This window comes from Ciconia boyciana, chromosome 10, assembly GCF_034638445.1.
Source record: "Ciconia boyciana chromosome 10, ASM3463844v1, whole genome shotgun sequence".
Classification (NCBI taxonomy): Eukaryota; Metazoa; Chordata; class Aves; order Ciconiiformes; family Ciconiidae; genus Ciconia; species Ciconia boyciana.
Window position 1 is genome coordinate 28,698,537 of NC_132943.1, and position 20,255 is coordinate 28,718,791.

General features: G+C 42.2%; 2 protein-coding genes across 2 annotated transcripts; both read left to right on the forward strand.

Annotated features, from left to right (window-relative positions):
• Positions 1–9,329: 9,329 nt before the first annotated feature.
• Positions 9,330–11,060, forward strand: LOC140657636 (gamma-crystallin D-like). Its single transcript, XM_072874966.1, is given in 3 exon segments — positions 9,330–9,657; positions 9,660–9,775; positions 10,791–11,060. Coding segments are annotated over 3 exon segments (714 nt in total).
• Positions 11,061–16,026: 4,966 nt separating this feature from the next.
• Positions 16,027–19,435, forward strand: LOC140657638 (gamma-crystallin B-like). Its single transcript, XM_072874969.1, is given in 5 exon segments — positions 16,027–16,035; positions 16,994–17,117; positions 17,120–17,185; positions 17,188–17,294; positions 19,160–19,435. Coding segments are annotated over 5 exon segments (582 nt in total).
• Positions 19,436–20,255: the final 820 nt, after the last annotated feature.

Here is a 20,255-nt window from a genome sequence, read left to right on the forward strand (position 1 = left end):
GCTCCAGCCTTCTCTCTTTGAACCCAGCAAAAAGCTGAACTAATTACCTCCTCTGGTACCTTACAATGCGCCAGGGAGAGGCAAGAAAAGTGCAGTCCAACTACTCACAACCACACTAAGATGTAAGCCAGCTCCTGGGCCTTTGGCATAGTGCTTTACAGAGGAGCATTCCCACCAGTGTGGTCTAATTACCATTAATGTGGAGTGAGGAAGGAGGCTATGCAGGTCCGAGGAGATACAGCTTGCTTTACAAGGGCCCTGCCTGTGTTCAGAGCAAGCTTCTGTAGCAGCATATCTTTAGTCATATAAATGTAATTGCCCTTTAAAAAATAGAGGAGATATTACAATTTTTAATTCATTACTCCAGTCACAAGAAAGCATTCTGTATGGCCCAGCTATTTAACGAAACAGCGTTTGTTCTGGAATATATAGATTTTCTTTTCAGTAACACAGACTTCACTGGTGTTTCCCAAGCAACTATTAAAAGTTGCTGTGGAATTGTAATCAGGCTGTAATAGGTGATTCACATGTAATTCACAGGATTTCTGGTGCACTTAATTTTTTTACCTGTCTGTCATGCTTAGCTGTAATATTAATGACAGACTGCCACCCGGTGTCCAGAAAGGGCTAGAGCTACACTCCACCCCACAGTTACATGCATCAGAACAGCCTTGGCCGTAACCTTTTCCCCATGTCAAGGGGAATTTTCCCCATGTCAAGAAACTAGAAATGCCACTAGATGCCATGCAGGGGCATTTCACAACATGTTAGTTCAAAGAAGGGATCCTCCCCTCTGCTCCTGGGATAAGTGGGTGGATCAGCTCTCCCTCCTTTTGCTGTGAACATTACACTTATATTTTTTGCTGTCGGCTCCTCATGGGCAGGAATCCTTTTCTCTAGGAATTTCCAACCCAGGATATTTTTAGAAGTCTCCATTTTGAGTGCACACCATACACTGCAGAGGAGTGATGTTTTCTTGGAAGTTTTCCAGCTACTCACACTGTTTCCCATGGTGTTTTGTTTTGGTTTTTTGAGGGTAGTGTTCTTTTAGTTTTGATTTATATTCTGATGTTGTGTAAGCAGAGACGAAAAAAAAGAACAGAAACAGTCTTTCTGTTCATCTCATGTTACTGTGCACTTGCCTAGATCCTGTCCCTAGTGGACTCAGGGATACTTCCTTGATGGTCATGAGGCAGGAAAGTTAGACAATTTTCTGAAGAGGAATATAAGCCATTGTTATCAGGATCTCCAGTTTCTATTTCAGCCAACAACGCTGCTTAATTTTACTAAGGGGCTTAAGGTCATTCCCACTCTATGAGAAAGGAACGGAAATGCTTTGCTGAATTTGGAAACTAAGGATAATTCATTTTGCAAAGCCCTAATTAGTTTAAGAGGTTAAATCTGCTGTTTTCATTAACAGTAACTCTTGGAGCACAGCTTATGCCTCCTTAAGAGTCCTAGACTCAAAGAGCTGGAATCCAGCCCATCTCAAAACTCAATTTCTGTGGATCTCAGGTTTGGTTCTTCCCCCCCTCCATTTCCCATCAAAGTAAAACAGTGGAGATTCCCATTATCCCCCGTCACTTTTGGAGCCTGGGCTTAGATCTCCTTGAAAATCAAGCACCAGCTTTACCAAAATATATAGATACTTAGGGAGCCTAAGTCACATCCTAGTGGGATTTAGGATCCAGAAGATTTCTGATTCATGAGAAAGGACATCCTAGCCTGAGATGGACATAATGGTTGCTATCCCAGTTGCTGCTGCAGAGATTCCTACCCCATTGTCCAGACATTTCAGGAGCTGCCATGTGAACAGCTGAGCAGCCGCAGGCTGCCTGCCAGGATGTTTTGGCAGACCACAATCCCCAGGCTGCACCAGTGCATACAGGGCTATAAAATGCAGCAGTTCAGCTACTGTGTCGGCAACTGTAGTGTCTGGGCAGTGGGGATGGGCACTTCAAGAAGCTGGGTGGGCCAAGCAGCCAGGACAAAAACTGCCAGCAAAGCTGTGCTCACTTATCCATCAGGACCTTTGAAGCAGTTATCTTACTTTCAGCTGACCACAAGACTATGCCCGTTTGGCTTGGCACATAGTTTCTGCAGACATACTAATCTATGAATTGTCCTTCCAGGACCACTGGATTCAACCTTTCAAGCTCTCCCTGCATCCATTTGCCATGCTGACTGCCCCTGAAGCTGCAGAGTGTGCCTGGAAGCAAAGTGAGCACATTTCACCCCAACTCCCACAAGGCCAGGGCAGGGGGACATGGAGCAGCAGCACCTGGCCCAGCAGAGCTACCAAGTTCCAGCCTGCTGAGCTCCAACAGCTGCACATGGAAAGGATAGTGTAAACCTTGGTCTGTACCTATTCTCTTGCGGGGGGGGGGGGGAGGTACAGGCATTTTCTCATTGTAGCCTAGAAATAGTGTTTAGCTCAGGTTCCTGAGCTCATGACAATTGCAAAAGGAGCATTTTCCTCAAGTTGAGGTAAACAATAAGATTACACATTTCTGATAGGATCAGCCTTCATGTCTCACAATCACTTGTTTGTTCTTAAGCTCGGACTATTACTAGGACTTTTGCAAACGTCAGTTATGGTACTGCCCAGTGAAAGAGCCACCCCCTCTTCCCTGCTTCTTCTCCAAGTGCAGCAAAACAGAGTAACTCCAGGAGCATTAGGGAATTTGAAGCTGGAACTCCTTACTTCCAACCATGTATTGCAACTAATCCCATGCAGTAGGTCTGTAAACCAGCCTGGTGGCTCTCTGTAAGCCCAAGATTATGTGAGGCCCTTTCTCCCTCCCAAGGCATCAAGTACCAGAGAGCAGCAGCATATCAGAAGACCAACCCTTGTTCAGCAAGGAGAGCTAAGAAGGACAGCAAGCAACTGGACTCACTCACCAGAGGAAAGCAACAGGTTGACAAAGTAGGTGTGAAGAATTCATACAAGCTAGTAAAACTGTTTTTGCAACACTACTACTGAATGTCACAGCTAGAGCGGCACCTCAGGCCACCCAGAGCCCACAAAGCCTTTCTTGTCTGCCCTGCTCAGCATTCTTTAGCATGAGAAGTTTCATGGTAGCACTGATTTATAATATAGTGTCAATGCTAAACTGGACTTTCACAGCAACTGTATCATACTTTGGCAGGAGGTGTCACTCATGAGCTGGAAAGTCAACTCCAGTAATACTTAACATACTCATGGAAGGTGGTCTTCTGGCTAATACCCCTGCAAAACACATTCACTACTATCACTTTTAGGTTAAAAAACAGTTGAAGTCTATTTTTTTTAAAACTGAACAAAAACCTGAGTCCATAAAGAACCCAGTAATGTCAGATTAGCCTAGCATGTACATGAATTAGGCTCTGCCTTTCTATTTGTCCATGATTTGCTAAAGCCTATTGTTTGCTGCAGGAGAGCTAAGAAAACATTAGTTGTAGCAGCAGCAGGGCCGGATTTCACCAAGTAGAGGGGGCTCCCCCACAGCCTCGAGTTCAATGTGCATCACATGTCACACAGCAGGAGGGAAGCTGATCTGCCATGCAGTCCCCATCTCTCCTTATGGATTCAGCCCTGCATGCTGTGCTTGCGCTTATTAACATTTGCATCCTGCAGGGAGCTACAGAAGCAAAACAAGGAATCTCTCCAGAGAAGCCTGGAAGAGATTCAAAAGCAAGGAATGCAAAGGAAGCAAAGACATAACAAAGACCCAGACTTCATGTACCTCACTTAGCTGTAGGTGAGCTAACTGATGTCTTCTACCTTAGCTTTGGTAATGCATTTGCAACTTGTGGTTTAGGTTGGGTTTTTTTTTTTGGTTTTTAAATCTTAGCAGTCATTCCTTCCTTCCCACTCCTCATATCTTGTACCCAAGACTCTGACATACCCTCCTCTTCCCTTAGCCATGTCTCTCCTGTTTCCTTGCCAGTGTGTTGGAAGCTTATATTTTCCCAGTGCATTCCTACTGCTTCTCGACCCACCATGCTACTTTTACAGAGCCAAAGAGGGGATGCAGCACTTCAGAGGCAGGGATTACACAGTTACACAACTCCCACACATGATCCAGAGTGAGGCAGGAATGAGCTTCCCTGCATGTGACATGAGGGTTGTGCCTCTCAGGATGATCGCATTTTCTTCAGCTCTCTCCTTTAACCATCCTACTTTATTATTTCCTTAAAGGACTCAGCTAAAGAAAAAGCTTCTCCCTGTTGTGCCAGTGTAGCACTGAAGCCTAACCATCTTCCATTCCCCATTTGTAGGTCTCTAATGGTTTGCCTCTCTTATGTCCATGCTGTGCTGCCCGAGAACACTCCCCATTTCCTAGATGGACTGTCACAACCCTCATCCTTGTATTAACTCTACCTTGGGATAAGAGTTGGGTGCACATGGTTCTCCTTTCACATCCCTCTCTTCCTCTGGCTGGAAGCCTGGGCACACAGCATGGGGTGTTTCTAGAGGACTCTTTCTACTTAATTCCATAGAAGTTTCAGAGCTCGGTGGGGTAGTAGAAGTGTTCGCTGCTGAGAGGTGCATTTAAAACTAACTGCAGGGTAGAGAGACTCCATTAGAGCTCTTTATATATAAAAATTATAGAAATGAAGATTCCCAACTCCTTCTAGCCAGGGGATAGACATCCATCCAAAGTATGGTCACATATTGTACAGCTGTATTAACCCATGCCTTTGAGATGGTCCTGTACTCTAATGCAAAATATCTGCTAAAGTAAAAACCAATAAACACTTGTGAAGCAAAACCATTTTTCTTCTTCTGCCTGCTGATCCTCAGTCACTGATCCTATTTATGGAGATACCAAAAGACAGCACTATGCAAGAAAGGCTGGGAATGGTTAAACTTAATCAGGGATTCAAAGGGTCTTTTAGAAGTCCTCATGGGCTCAAAGCTTGCTTTCAACTCACCAGGTTCACAGCTTTTTTTTTTTTTTAACATATCATAAATTTCCTGTTAAAATCAGTCTAAAATAAAATGTAGTTGCTGTAAACACCTGTCCTTTCAATTCTGAGCTGTCCATAGGGAAAGACCTAACCACAGCTTGGTACATTCAAAAATTACAGATCAACTGCTGAGTCTTTCTGCTGATATTGATGGGGCTTCTTGGCCATACCATGCATCCCTCCACTTTCCTTTCAAGCCACATGAGCCCAAATTCAAGGCCTAAGGGAGTCAGATGAGAAGGCTAGAAGGGACTTAAGATCAACAGCAACATCATCCTCCCTAACTCAAGAACTCTTTAGCCATGAATTTCTGCAGCATCAGCTGTTTTGGCCTGGTTAGTTCACTCTGCAGGAAGCAGGATTGCTGGAACGCACGATCCAATCCCATTTAGCAGTTCCTACCTCTCCTCCATGGCCTGTGTTCACTGCTGGAACAGGCCTGCCCTGTCACATTTACCACAGGCTCATTCCTGGAGCTCAGAGCATCCATCAGCTTCTAAACAGAGGCTTCTGTTCTTGCAAACAAATTCAGTAGAGCAGTAGGCAGCAGCCAGCGCCAGGACCTGAGCAAATTTCATTCTAACTCAGACAGCATCAGTCTGACCCCTTAAAAGCCAAAGCAGAAGGAAATTGTACTTTGAAATGAGGTCATTACAAGAGGGGAGGAGGGGATATTGCTGCTGAGCATGTGAGTAGGAGAACAGTGGTGAGGGGGTGGTTAAGATTAAACAGCTAGAGAGAGAGAGATTAACATCTCATGACTGATTTTTGTTCACTGACCTGCAATAAAATAAACAGTAAGACTTTTCAAATAGGTGATTAGCTGTGTTATTCCAGTGCTGTCTTTGCTATTAGAGTACTGCCATGGTCTTCCTTTTCATTGGCTAATACTTCCTGTTTTTTTACAGATGAGGCTGGTGGAGTAAGCAACAGAAATCTTGCTATGCTAATAAGCATAAAAACAGTGTTTCATTTTCAGAGTGCAAGTACCTGCTCCTTTGCTACTCCCTCCCCTGTTGGCTGCCTGGTGTCCGATTGTCTGCACACACACACAAAAAAAAAAATCAAGCCCAGCAGATCAGGTGGTTTCTTTGATATGACCAGACCAATTAGCCAGGACAACTTCAAAATCTTTTCTCAGCTGTGCAAAAAGCAATGGACATAGTTCAGAGTTCAGATGAAATGCGGAGTCATGAATTTGTTCTACAGGACCCAGAAGAGACCTCTGATCATAAGTGCACACTTAGCACCAGTTGTCACATTTATACATTTGATGCCTACCACGACACTGCAATACTATCCACAGTGGGAAAGGTAAGAGACCATTCTCGGTCTGTTCTTTGTAAGTACCTGAAATCATGGTACTGAGGCCTTGCACAGCAAGTGGGGAACTGAACAGGACATCATCCACTTTCCCTTTGGCAATTTAATCAGTCCAGAGACTGACTCCAGTAGCAGAACTCACGGTGGCAACTTGGTGCTGCAATTCACAGCCCAGTTTGACACTGAAATCAGTGATAGTTTCAGCTAACACTCTTGGCTGTGAACAGCACAGCAGCTGAGGCACAGACATACTACCTGCAGGACCAGAGGTGCTAACTTCTTAAATTGCCCCACACAAGCTTGTGAGTCAGATTCTTTAGACCGTAGCAAGAGTTACTAAAGCACTGTCCATGCAAGCAAGCCCCAATTTCCCCCTCATTTCTGCTACAGTAATCCTGACTTCAGACATGTCACTACTGATTCTCTAGCTATTCCTGAAAATTCTCACTCATTTTGGTGAAGAGCTTCTTCCTAGACAAATGTCAGGTGGAAACTTCTAGCATCCGTCTTGGAATGGCAAAATACCTGTTTTGTGCAAGAGATTGGTTTATCTGTAGGACAAAAATATAACCAATCTGTTCTGAAAAGAATTTATTTTGTCAGGACGGAATCTAACATAGTAAGTGCATAGGACTATATATCTTCAAGAGGCAGCCAGCAGCAAGACCAAATACCAGAGTCAAAGCAATGAGAAATTCAGTTTTACTCAATCTCTCGAAAACAATGTAAAGGATGCTGGCTCCACAGGGGAGTCATGGTTGAAAGATTGAGCATCTCTGCTGCATTTTCTATATCTAAGAATGGTTAGAGCACTCAAAACAGGAACTAGCCCAGACTGGCTCCAAAACGGAGTTTGTTTGCAGCAAAGCAGAGTCAGAGAGAACACCAACTGCCAAATTCTGCACAGACTGTCACCAGGTCAGGTGCTGTTATGGAAGTGATCTGCCAGGTACTTGCACACAGGTATTCCCACTGCCAGTGCTCAACGCATAGTCCATTTATGTGAAGCAAGTATGTGGTGTGGTGGCCAAAGACATCCAGGGCCAGACTTCATGGCCTTTCATGGGGATTTGTATTAACATCCATTGTTCAAAGAACTCGTGTGCGATCCATGCAGCAATAACTGTTTCTCTACATCATTCACCATCCCAATGATTTACCCACCAGTTTGCCATATGGTTGGACTCGATCTTAAGGGTCTTTTCCAACCTAAATGATTCTATGATTCTATACACTTTGAAATAGAGTCAGATGTGACATTAAAGCACTGTGACAACTTTGCACTAACTTCCAGTATTAAATATTTCTTGCATGCTCACACTGCCTGTTGCCAGTTCCACTGAGTCCAGGTCAGCAACCCACCCAGCCTGCAGACAAAAATCAAGCCCTGACCAGTGTACTTACAGTAAAAGCAACAATACATCAAATCAAGTACAACAGTCAAGCAAACATCATGGCAAGGAAATCCAACAGGATGAAGGCAGGTGGCCTGAGGTAACCCAGAAAGCTTGGAATAATAGGGCTGAATACACTCAAGAGGACAGGAGGGTAATCTAACCTGTTTGGAAATGGTGAGTGTACGTTAGCCCCTGTCATTTAATAAGGATACAGTTAAAAAACAACATCAGTGAAGTTGTTTGTGATGGAAGAATGTGAAGGTGGAGGTTTCACATTCCCCCTATCCGTTTCCCCAGAAGACACTCTTTGTCTTTCTCTTTCCTTTCTTGCTACAGCACAGAAGGCCCTTTTCTTTGGCCTGAAACTTGTAAGCAAAGCTGCGCTTCACTAAGTCTCCCAACCCTTGCCCTGCTCTCCTTCCTTACAGCCACAAACACTCATTTGTTCCACTGGAGGTGCAGACTATGTAGTTGCAAATAGAGCTCTTTTAAATAAATTAGATCTACAAAGGTGTTCATCTGCATGCCAAGTTAACTGATGAATCATGTTGTCAAGGTCTTTACATGCTTGAATGAGTTTCCCCAAATACATAAGATTATAAATCTGGTTTTGGAGTGCAGTAGTTTCCTTTGATCTGAAACCTCACCTACTGGTGATATAAGACATTTGTATAACCAGCTTTGCATATTCCATGAAGCAGTTTGTTTTTAAGAGTGTAAGATTTAGGTGCAAGAAAATGATTATCAGAATAGAACAAGTCAAGGTTTGTTCCAGCCCTGCACCAAACAAGAAAAAAATGACAGAGGAAAAGTTCTGAAACAGAGGAATACAGTTTTCCGTAACCTACTAGCTGTGCTTTAGTGTTAAAGCACTCTCCTTTAGTATTCAACAACAGTCCTTCCTGGTTCCAGATAGAGAGCAACCTGAGTTTAATGCAGCTTGCTCCCTTTGAATTTTTAAAGCAGACTTTCAAAGGGAAAAAATTGAACTAACTGACTCAAATTGATTTACAATGTTAGCCACTAATTCAGATACACTGATAAACATCTAATAAGAACTATTTGATTGCAGTCTTTTTAGTCTTTGTGGATGCAGCAGTTAACCACACACTAGGAAGGGACTGAAACTTTTAATCACTATTTCCTCCTAACATGTCTGTGTTAAAATCTGTAAACAATAGAAGGGATTAGTAGGCAAAAGCTAACACCACCATGTGAGATGGAGACTTTTTCTGTTTCCAGGATAAAGCAGGTGACAAAGTATTGAAATTGAAGCAAAGTTCACCTGCTCTCACAAAAGGAAGGATTACCATGGAACAGACTTAGGCAAGAGGTAATCGACACAGAGTGGGAAAGGAGAGGAACAGACCTACACCAGAAACTGCTCAGGTCTGCTGAGTTCGATAGGTTTCAGGCAAAGGAGGTTCTGTAAAGAACCATTCTTATACACACATCCCTCATTGGGTCAGGTGCACCACATGAAATAGTTGATACCAGCTGAAAGCGTAATCCACTCCACAGTTAACACAATAATTCACTTGCACATAGCATCAGCAAATGCAGCCCAAAACCCAGAAAAATAAGAGTCCCACATAGTAAATGCAATAAATGCCATAACTACAATAAAGACAAAACATGATCTCCCCACAGCTTAGAATGGGCCCTTTTGTGTTACTTTTTGCAGATGCAGCATTAGGACTATGGTCTATAAAAGCAACCACAGTGTTTGCTCACAGCTCTCAGCTTTCACCTCAGCAAACTGCCAAAAATAGGAAAGATAAGTGGAAGCCCCAGTATGCCTTACTCTGCTCTGACACAGACACTGTGATGGACTATGAGTCTTTGCAAATGTTTATATTGCCAATCATTTTTTATGAAGACAAGAGCTTCCGGGGCCACTGCTATGAATGTAGCAGTGACCACCTTGACCTGCAGTCCTATGTGAAACAACACAGTTCCATCCAGGTGGAAAAAAGTAGCAAGATGATGAGAACCCCAATTACTTGGGAAACCAGTACTTTTTAAAAAGGGGAGACTATCCTGACTTCCAAAAGTGGTTCGGTCTCTGTGACTCCATCAGGTCTTGTCATGCAATCCTACAAGTGAGTTCTGCTTGGCAATGTATCACAGTTTAAGCAATTGGGTGTGGTTTACCCTTTAAGAATATAGTTATACAGTCTCTTCAAGTAACTCAAGAGACAGGCAAAGTTCAGTAAGGCAATGCAAAGTTTCACTGGAGATGAAGGAACTAATCTGTTTAATATCAGTGCTATTTCCAGGGCCTGTTCATAATTTGGAGATGCTAAAAGAAAGCTGAGTGACTGTTTCTAGGTAGAGAATGTTTTTACATTGCTCAGGGAAGGGCTAGCAGGGCCAGCTGATAGAAAGTTCTGCTGTAGGCTGATGTATGCAACTTGCTCGTGACCATACTATGTTATGATTCAATGACACAAGAACATGTTAAATCAGATTTGCAATGGGTACGGCTTTCCTAACATAAACGCTGTGTTGGTTAAAATCAGGCAAAGAACTAATACTTGCTAAAGTACTTCTCTGGTTAGTAAGATATGCTATCGAGCAGAAGCCATAGCATTAGGAACACTCCCCATGCCTGTGCTTCACATAGCTCAGCAGTTTGCCACACGGTAATTGCCTGTGCACCAGTGTATAATGGGAGCATATGGAGTAACATGGTAAATGTGTTATTAGTAGCATAATTCTGAAAAAGCCATATTGTTCATGCCTGGTCACAAGTAAGCGACACAGATCATCTCAAAGTCACATTAATATGTTTTCTCCTATTGTCACAATATAGAGTCCTTATAAATCCCATTTCTTCAAATAATAAAGCATCCTCCATTTACTTCCTACCACACACATGATCATACGCATGTGCTGGCACTCCTGAGCTCCTCCATGTGGGTAAGACTTAAACCTCTACTAGCTTCAAAAAGTGAATCTCTTCACAATCCCATCTCCAGAATAGAACACAATTTCTCAGAAATGCACATAGTAGCTGGGAAAGTTGCCTTTTTCTGTATGTCTGTCTTGTTCAGTAATGTCAGAATCAGTTAAATTTCTGTCTTTCTTAAACTTATGCTGTGTTTGCCACTGCAGAATTCTGTTTCCCACAAGATTCGGCTCTATGAAAAAGAGGAGCTCCAAGGCCAAATGTTGGAGCTCACTGATGATTGCCCATCAGTCCCAGGCTACATCCTTGAGATCTGCTCCCTCAATGTTTTAGGTGGCTCTTGGATCTTGTATGAAATGCCCAACTTCAGGGGCTGACAATATTTACTGAAACCTGGGGAATACAGAAGATCCCCTGACTAGGGTGCAGTAAATGCCAAAATTGTCTTTTTGCAGAGGCTGGCTGACTTGCACTGAGTTATTGCTCCCATGCTAAATAAACAGTGAATGCATTCCAAAATCCTTGTTCAAACAAATGTTCCTTCACTACTACAAACAAATTAAAGTTGTGCAGTCCAGAGGGAAATCCGATTCCTCTCACATTTAGGGGGAGAGGGGGAATACTTTAAAAAATATTAACAATTATCCAGCTGTTCCACAGTACGTGACAATTTGAATAACTGTTGAAGGTCCAACTGCATATCGCTAACCCTAGTAAGTGTAGAGCTCCTCAGTCATTACCTCACTGGATACAGCTATTAATGGGAACGTCTGATTCTTTCATCTAAGTTTTCTCCAGTTTTACAAGTTTTGATCTAGGAATAGATTCCAGCTCTATACTTAGGCATATAACTAGGGTTAACAATATGCAGTTGGACCTTTAACAGTTATTTAAAATATCACGTACTGTGGAACAGAAAAGTAAGTCCCATTAATAGTTATATCCAGTGAAGTACTGACTGAGAAGGAAAAGAACAGAAAGATGCAGAGGAACTCAGAACAAGGTGAACACTGTATTTGGCATCAAATTCTTCATGCAAACAAATTGCTCCGTGTTACCACCAGTCTAGCAAAGCTTTCCAGTCTTCTCCCAGCTGATTCCTCCAGAAAGAGTTTTTCCAGATCCTTAGATCACACCACCTTTATATAGCATGTTTTAGTGAACCTGTACTTCATTAACTATATGCCCTGCCTCTACTAAATTCAGAGCTGCACTGTCTGCTGCAGCAGGAGATTGACCCAAATCCCTCAATTGCCAGGCTATTCTGCATGCAAAAGCAATTAAATAAGTATACCAGTGTGGATTAGAAAGAGGACAACATCTTGTTGTGCTGCAAAGACTCTATTGCAGCATTAATTATCATTCAAGTAATTATGTATATGTCTACTAATCATCACTGAATCCCATGCCAGCAGGCACTCTGTGCAATAATGAATGAGAGCCATAATAAAATGTAACAAAAGACAGTTAAGGGATCTCACATCCTAACATACCTCTTCTCAGGCAGTGGAGTCTAGATATTTTTTTCCAGGCATAGTTAGGCAAATATACTACTGCTCTTCAGCAAGGTGCTGGAGACTTTTGGAAAGAGAAAGCAGTACAGAGATCATAGAACTATTAGGACACTCTGCAACCTTATCTAGTAGATGTTTAATTTTAAATAATTTCATCTGGGCTTTAAATGGTAGGCTTTGATTTTGTTTTGCCTAGTAAACATTCTGATAATGGAGCCCTTGAATAAACCAAGCAACTTCTACAGCAGTGAGGTAGACTGCTTAAAACTCACATCTCCACTTGCTAAAGTCAGAGACCTCATTTAGCCATTATTTCACGCTCACTTGCCCCATCAGTAATAGCCTGTTAGTGATCCTCAGCAGCCTTTCCCTGACAACACTGGAGAAGAAAATAGAACTCTTCTTTGCCCTTCTCGTCCTTTCTTTTGTACATGGGACACTATCTCTGCCTTCCTGCCTGTCCTTTACTGCACAAAGTAGGCTGTTCAGCTGCTGCAAATGTCTGGTGTACATACGAACACCATGCTTCAGCCAGAGAGAAATGGAGCATGAACAATTCAGCTCTCAAGTCAGAGGTGTGAAAAAGCATGTTTCCTCTTGTTCACAAATGCCTAATATTGTGCATTTATAGGAACTGCAGTGTAAGTAATAGGTGTATTAGCATGCTTAGGTTAGTGTGCTAACCCAGGTTTGCAAAACAACACAAGAGTTCAAGCACAGTATCTACTTGCCTGCTTAGAACAGGGAGCCAAAACATTATTTTATTCTTGCTGAAGGCAAATGGAAAGAAAAAACAGACCAGCTCCCAGACAGCAATTAACATATGCCTACCTACTCCAACAAAGTATCTAGTTCAATTAGTGCAATTGAGAAATACATCTATGTAGTGATGTGTAGGTTACATGCTGGCATTCCTTTGGTCAAAGGCAAGAATGAACAGAAATGTACTATTCAGTGATCAGAGCAATAGTTAGGATGCCTGGATTCTTGACTCTGCTGCATCCTAGAGTTTCGGGGTGGCTAAACCTCTCCAAATTTCTCCACCTGAGACAAGAATGGTGGCAATTCCTAGTTTTCAAGGAGCACTGAGAGGTTTTACTTGCTTTTCTTTGCAAATGCTCAGAGAATCTCAACCAGACATTATGAACAAGGGTGCTAGAGGAGAGGAGCAGAGCACTGGGAATTCACAGAGAGCACCCAAGTTTTCACTAGCAAGTCTTCTAGGTTCCTGTAGCTTGTTTTATGGTTGGTAGCCAGCACTACAGTTGCTGGCATGCAGGGTGTTTCTCTACACAAACACTCACTACTATTTTCAGGTTACCCCTACACTTGAGTTTTCCTGGGGTGCAAAAGCAGTCAATCCCCACACAAAAGCAGCTGTCATAACAGCATACTAGTTGAGGGCAGTTGGAACAGATGTAAGTAACCAGACTCCTCAGATCATGGATACCATTTGGCTAATGAGATATTTTGGCTCCAGATTTTAAGATCAACCCACAGCCCTTCCTGCAGTGCACAGCCCATCTGTGGCATAGGGTCCTGCAAGGGGAAAGTCTACACGATTCAAGGAGAAGCTGGACAAGTACTTGGAAGACAAATCCACTGAGGGTTATTAACCAGAGAGAAGTAACCTCCTGCTCAGGAAACCTTGAGCTAAAAATTACTTGAGGTCTTGAAGTTTGAACGAAGTATCATATGTATTTGCTTCACATCTACCCTTCCCTCAGTGCCTACTCATGGTCGTGGTTGCTGCCAAGTTACTTGACTAGCTGGACTGCCAGTCTGACCCATGGTGGCTGCTCTACATTTGTAGCTACAACAAAGAATTCACATATCACTGCCCCTACTCTGGTCTCTCAAGTTCCAAACTTCATCACCAAGCCCAATGCCCCCTGTATTAAACTATGAAGACCATATGGGTCCCAATGACAAGCCAGCTTCACAAAGCAAGCATGATCACAGAAAGAATTAAAAAAAAAAAAGTGTAACACTTCAGAGCCTGTCAAAGATCTTTGAGAAATGCAAGCACAGGCCTACACATAGAAGTTGTTCCTGTAAGTGAATTCAATTTGCTTAGCAGTAACCATCAGGAAGCAGTTACTTTTGATTCAAAAAAAGCATGGAGGTATTCAGAAGCAACTGCTAGACTTAAATTCACACTCTTCCCTCAGTCTGCTTTCAGTGTTAAAGGCTACAATTTCGTGGCTGAGGAAGCACCTGCACGAGAGAGGCTGACAGGAGTGATACCATTTACAACACCCATTAGAAGCACAACCAGAGCTGTGTAAAAACAGGCCAGCTAAAGATTTGCCCCTGAAGTTTTGTAGCTTCATGAAATCACCATACAAGACTCAGTGAAAGACACATGCAACAAAGCACAAACATGTAGTGTTTTGGTTGAACAAGAAGCCAGTGAGACAAAAAGATCCACTATTGCTCCATGCAGTATGAGCAGGAAATATGAAAATGTGGCACTGCACATGATAGGATTTTGTGAAGGTTAGTTCAAAGGTGGGTGTGGAAGGAGAGAAAAGGAAGGCAAGCAGGAGAGAAAGGAACGGTCCCTGGAAAAAAAAAAACCAACCAAGTTATAGAGAAATATTTAAAACTCCAGAAGAATAATCTTTTTCCTTTGAAAACCAGTCCTGGATATTTTTTTTTCCTCAATTTCAAATAGATAACATTTCCTTGATATTTTAACATTGGTTTGTATTTAGGCTTTGTAATTACTAGACTGAATGGAAAATACTTAAAAAGCCTGATCTAGCACTGGTAGCACAAAACTTTTACTCAGGTTACCTCCCATTACTCAAATGAGAGAAACGGAGAAAAAGAGTTCCTGCTAGAGCCCAGAGATGATCAGCAGCAGAATAACTTTACCTAAATAGCCCCAGAGTACATCAGCCTCAGCCTGCCCTCCCAATAAATTCAAAACAGCTCTGACTTTGAGGCTGCCTATTGCCCAGACTTCTGAAGACCACTGCAATGTATCGATTGACTGAGAATTGCACTACACCATAACAAACAAGGGCCTGAATGAACACAGTCATGAGCATCTTTGAGATTAATCAGATCAGACTGAAAATTTACCACAATGTTCTTCCTAAATAAATTTTTTTTAAGTTCAACTGCAATAAATTTTCTTCAGCTGAAGAAATTACTAAGCTGTTGCATTTTGCCTCGAGGATTCATACCTGAGCTCCAAAAATCTGTGCATCCCTCAAGTGAAACATTTCTCTGTGCAGATTTAAAAAGGCTGTTCTCTGCCTTAAACAAGTGGTATCCATCCTTCAGCTTCTAGTCGCTTTATCTAAGAGCTCTGAATTACATTAATATAGAATTTCAGCAGTGAAGCCTGGATGGATATAAACATCCATTATCACACATTTTTAATTACCTCATTTTCTCTCTCATACGCATACTCTTACTGCTAAAGGAAACAGGCAGCAATACCTGGTCTGAAGGCTCTTGAAAGTCAGGACAGTTTTTATTAGCATACTGTGAAAACTGTTTTACAGTATCATGACTGGGAATCCATATGCATTAAAAAACCTTTGTCTCGTATAATCAGGGAACAGAGAGAGACTAAAAATAAAGTGCCATGAAACAATTCTCGTGCATCATTTCCAGCACTTCACTTGCACATGTTTCATCAGTAAAGTAACAGAAATATTGCTTCACCTACCCTTTACTCTGATCCTCTGCCTACTGACAGTAACAATAAAGTTGGAACCCCACAAACTACTGCTATTGCCTTTTCTTTAGAGAATGACAATGGAGAGAGGGAGGGGGGAAAACATTCATTCTCTTTACTGAGCAAAAAAATTCTCTTTTATCCTATTCCTGTGGATGCAGCACTGTGCATTCTATATAAAGGACTGCTGACTCCTCCTGCATGCTGAGGTCTCACAGCTAAACCCTGGCAAAAATGGCAAAGGTGAGAACAGCCGAGTGAATGGAGCACTGACAAACAACCTAGCACATGCATAGCTCCTTGTAGACAAGTATGTTTGCAAATAGAGTTTGTTGGTCTACCAACAAATTAGCAGAGGGGAAACCTCAAGTGGTTGTTTTATTATCTAGCTCTTTGGTAAGTTTCCTAAAGAAAGCCTACAGTGTACTTGGAAGCTTTCAAATGCTAAAACATTTACCCAGAAAAATCTTTTGTTTTTATTTTTCTGTCTGGCTAGTTTCCCTTTGAGTTTGTCAGCTGCTGAAAGAGACCTAAAGTTTATATATTCTTAGACTTCTAAGATGTAAAGGAAAATAAGGTTGAAGTACTCTATTCCAAACAAATGTAATAAATACCGCCAAACAATGCCACTGAATTTAAGTATCTCTAAATTGATTTTACTGCTGCTAAGATATAGCTGCCCAACAGGACCTAGAGTGCTCAATGATTAACTCGGGTTAGACACAACAGTCTTGTTTTGTTCCTGTATCATTAAAAGAGGTGAAAGCTTCAGCACAATTCAGATGTAGGAGAATTATTCCTTCCTTCATCTGTATTCTACATCACAGAAGATTTCTAGGACCCAGGACTGGGTGCAGGAGATGGGCACAAAGTTGAATGATTGTGTGATACACAGAAGTTGTCCATGGAGCTTTTAGTCAAAGAGGAATTTGGGTTTCACTTTCTCCAAATGCTCCCAAAAACTTGTCATGAAGCTGCTGACAGGCTATTTCCAGCATGAAATTATGATGAAAGTTGCCCCCCACTTCCCAGAGTTCCAAAGGGACATCCACCTGTCATTTGTAGTACTAGAGAAATGAAGATACCAGTAACTGTCTGTGCATCTTATAGAAAATGGACATAAGGGCTTTGCTAGTCTTTGGGCCTGGTAGAAGCATCCCTATGGACCCTTGCAGTCTTTGGATTGTTTTGTACAATCTAGGCAAAACAAAGCCAGCTTTCAAATACTTTCCAGTGTAACCCCCTTACTTTTGTTTTATTGCAGATCACTTTCTTTGAGGACAGAGACTTTGAGGGCTGCTCCTGTGAAGCCACCACAGACCAGCCAGACTGCATGACCACTTGAACTGCTGCAACTCTATTGAGGGGGAAACTGGCTGCTGGATGATCTATGAATGTCCAACTACACAGGCCATCAGTACTTCCTGAGGAAGGGAGAATATCCTGACTACCAGCACTGGATGTGCTTCAATGACTCCATTAGGTCTTGTATCATCACAGCAGTAAGTTTGCCATATTGTGTCCATGTATGTTACTGCCTATATTAGAATCAGAGCACTACACCCCATTTTGACAGTTCTGACACAAGTAACAACTTCCCCAGAGACCTCTATGTAGAAGGAGGGTAGTAGAAAGGACACTTACCAAGTTCACCTAATGGGGTTTAGACTCTCAAAGAGGTAGATAAGTCAATTGGAATTCTCAGCCAAATGAATGGCTGGATAGTGCTTGGGGGCGGGGGGGGGGGGGGGGATATTATATTAATTTTTATTTTAATAATACATTTATCTATTCTTTTATATATATAAAACCACCAATCTTCTAAAACCATTCTGGCTATACATGATCTACACAAGAAAGGTCAGTACAAATCTGAGAACTAACCCACATCTCCCATGCCGCAGTCAATGCTCTTCTTTCAAGGTAGGCAAAGTTGGTGACTACACTACTACAGAGGCAACCTGACACATCCCATTGTAAAGACACCACCATGTACTTGAGCTGCAAATGAAGGCATATTTGCCTCATGATAGATTTTTTTTCTGCATACTTCAGCCCAGAATAGATCTGTGTTTTTACCTCCTAGACTCATTCCCTGGAAGAGTTTTACTAAGAGGGGAGAGGTTGCCAAGATGTTAAAGATTTCAATACTCACACATCAGGCTAAGGATTTCAGATTTGGCCCAGGAATAGCCTTGATGCTGAAATGTGTCCCTCCAATGTTCATGAAAAGTTAAGTTCATCCATATTGTACGCTTTATGTACAATTCACAGTTTGCCTGTCCAGCAGAAGCTTCATAGACCATCACAGCAAGTTTCCAGATACATTCTATCTGCATAGGATAATGCCGCTACTTTTTTTTTTTTTTTAACTCACATGCAGTTCTGGGCTTCACTTAGCTAAGCCAACTTCTGGGTCCAAATGCTGAAAGGTAGTGCGGACACTCTTGTGTCCTTTCAAGGTGTAGAGGGAAAAGTCACAGATGAGGAGGGTGGGAACAAGATGGTCTGAAGGGAAGTTGACTTGGGAGACTGATCGGAAGTACCTGAGAAGCAGAGAAACAGATAATTAGTATGGGGGTAGAAAAAAAAAACAAACCTAAAATTAGGACACATTTCTGCATGCTTTCCAGATTCAAGAGCATCCAGAAAGTTTGATTCCACAAACATAGTTACTAAAGTGTTGTTGGTTTTGGTTGTGTTTTTTTTTTTTTTTAACTAAGGTGTTGGTCTTTGCACAGCAGCAGTACTCTTGTGTCTATACAACTGCACTTGAGCACCTGCAAAAACTGTATTGAGTACTGATGCAAGAGCAGAAAGTATTTTTCTATATCAAGTCTTTGCTGTGCTAGATAGAAACAAGAGTCAGAGACAGTCTTGAAACAGTTTATCATCTTAGTAGATTAAAAGCAAAAAAGCCTGCCCACCCAAGGCTGTCCAACAAAAATAGGGTCAGAAAAAGCTCCCCTCTATCCCAGAGCCTTATCCAGTTATTACATCAACATCTAGGAACACTGAGGGCATGTGACTGCTGTGGCAATCCAGGTATATCACTGAGCTTATTTCTTATCTGCATGTATAGTTGAAGTGTGGTGATCTTGGCTGGACCCCCCTTCTGCTTCCTGCCCTACTGCAACTCTTTCAAAAGAACTGCAGTTCCAGTCTCACCAGAGGAGAAAGGACTCACAGCACTGCTGCTTTAAATTAGGACCCAGTCAAATTTATTCCTGTTAGACTGACTTTTCTGCACATATTAGTGGCTATTCACTGTTGCATTGCTAGCATCAGTATTGCATCTAGCAAGCCATAGTCACCTAGAACTGCCACTTGACATCCTGCGCATCCACGTCTGGATCTGCCTTCACAGCCCCAAGAGCACAGCTGGCTACAGATCTATGAGTGGAATGACTTTGGAGGCAGGATGCTGGAGTTCATGGATAACTGCCCTTCTCTCCAGGATGACTTTCACTACAGGGACATCCAGTTTTGTAACATACTTGAAGGAAGCTGGGTTTTCTATGAACAGCCGCACTTCCGAGGACAGCAGTACCTCCTGAGGCCTGGCGAGTACAGGCAATTGACCAGCTGGGGTGCCATGACTGCCAAAGTTGGATCCTTCCAACCAACAGTGCATATTTCCTAACCAGCACTTTCCTCAGCTGTACATCAATGAGTAGTGCCATTAGCACTTTATTAAGGCCAAGGAGTTTCAGAGTCTACGTGGGTTAGGTTCCCATTTCTTGCAATGCTTTTAGCCTTTGATTTAAAGCCCAGCAGAGTCAGAAACTGTCTTGACTACAATGGGCTTCAGAGCCTGTGCTTGCTTTACTGGTAGGAAAAATTCCCCTGAAGTCAGTGGAGATGGGCTGGTAATGAGTAACACCCAAGCTCAGAGGAAACCTGCATCTAAATTGCCAAGATGAATTATCTGCAGTCTTAGATCGATTTAAAAATAGCATCTTTGAAGAAAAAGATTATTTTAGACATTAGGAAAAAAAAAAAAGAAACGTTCATTTATAATCATGAAAATCCAAAAATCCACCTGTAACTGAGCCCATGGGACCAACTCTCTGCTTGAATTTATTATAGGGTATACCTTACATCTTGAATGGACCCATAAAAGCAATGTCTTTCTCAGAAGTAGTTCTCCTGTGATAGAGTCGCAAGTTCACAGCCACAGTGTCATCATGGAGGTACCGCATACCAAACCTGCAGTTGTGACAATAGATGACTTACGACAGAGCATCCCATTTACAGTATTTGCCATATTTATTAAGAGTTAGTTCTGTCAATGACAATTCGTAATGCTACAGATATCAAAATAAATCTTTCAGTTGCTTATTTACTTCATGATGAAAAAAACTAGTCCTGGTGCCCAATAGTTCCTGCTGCCATTTGGCATTAAGTCTGAAGTTCTGCACAGGACTGCATTGCTCCTATGTCCAGTTCAGGGCCTACACTAT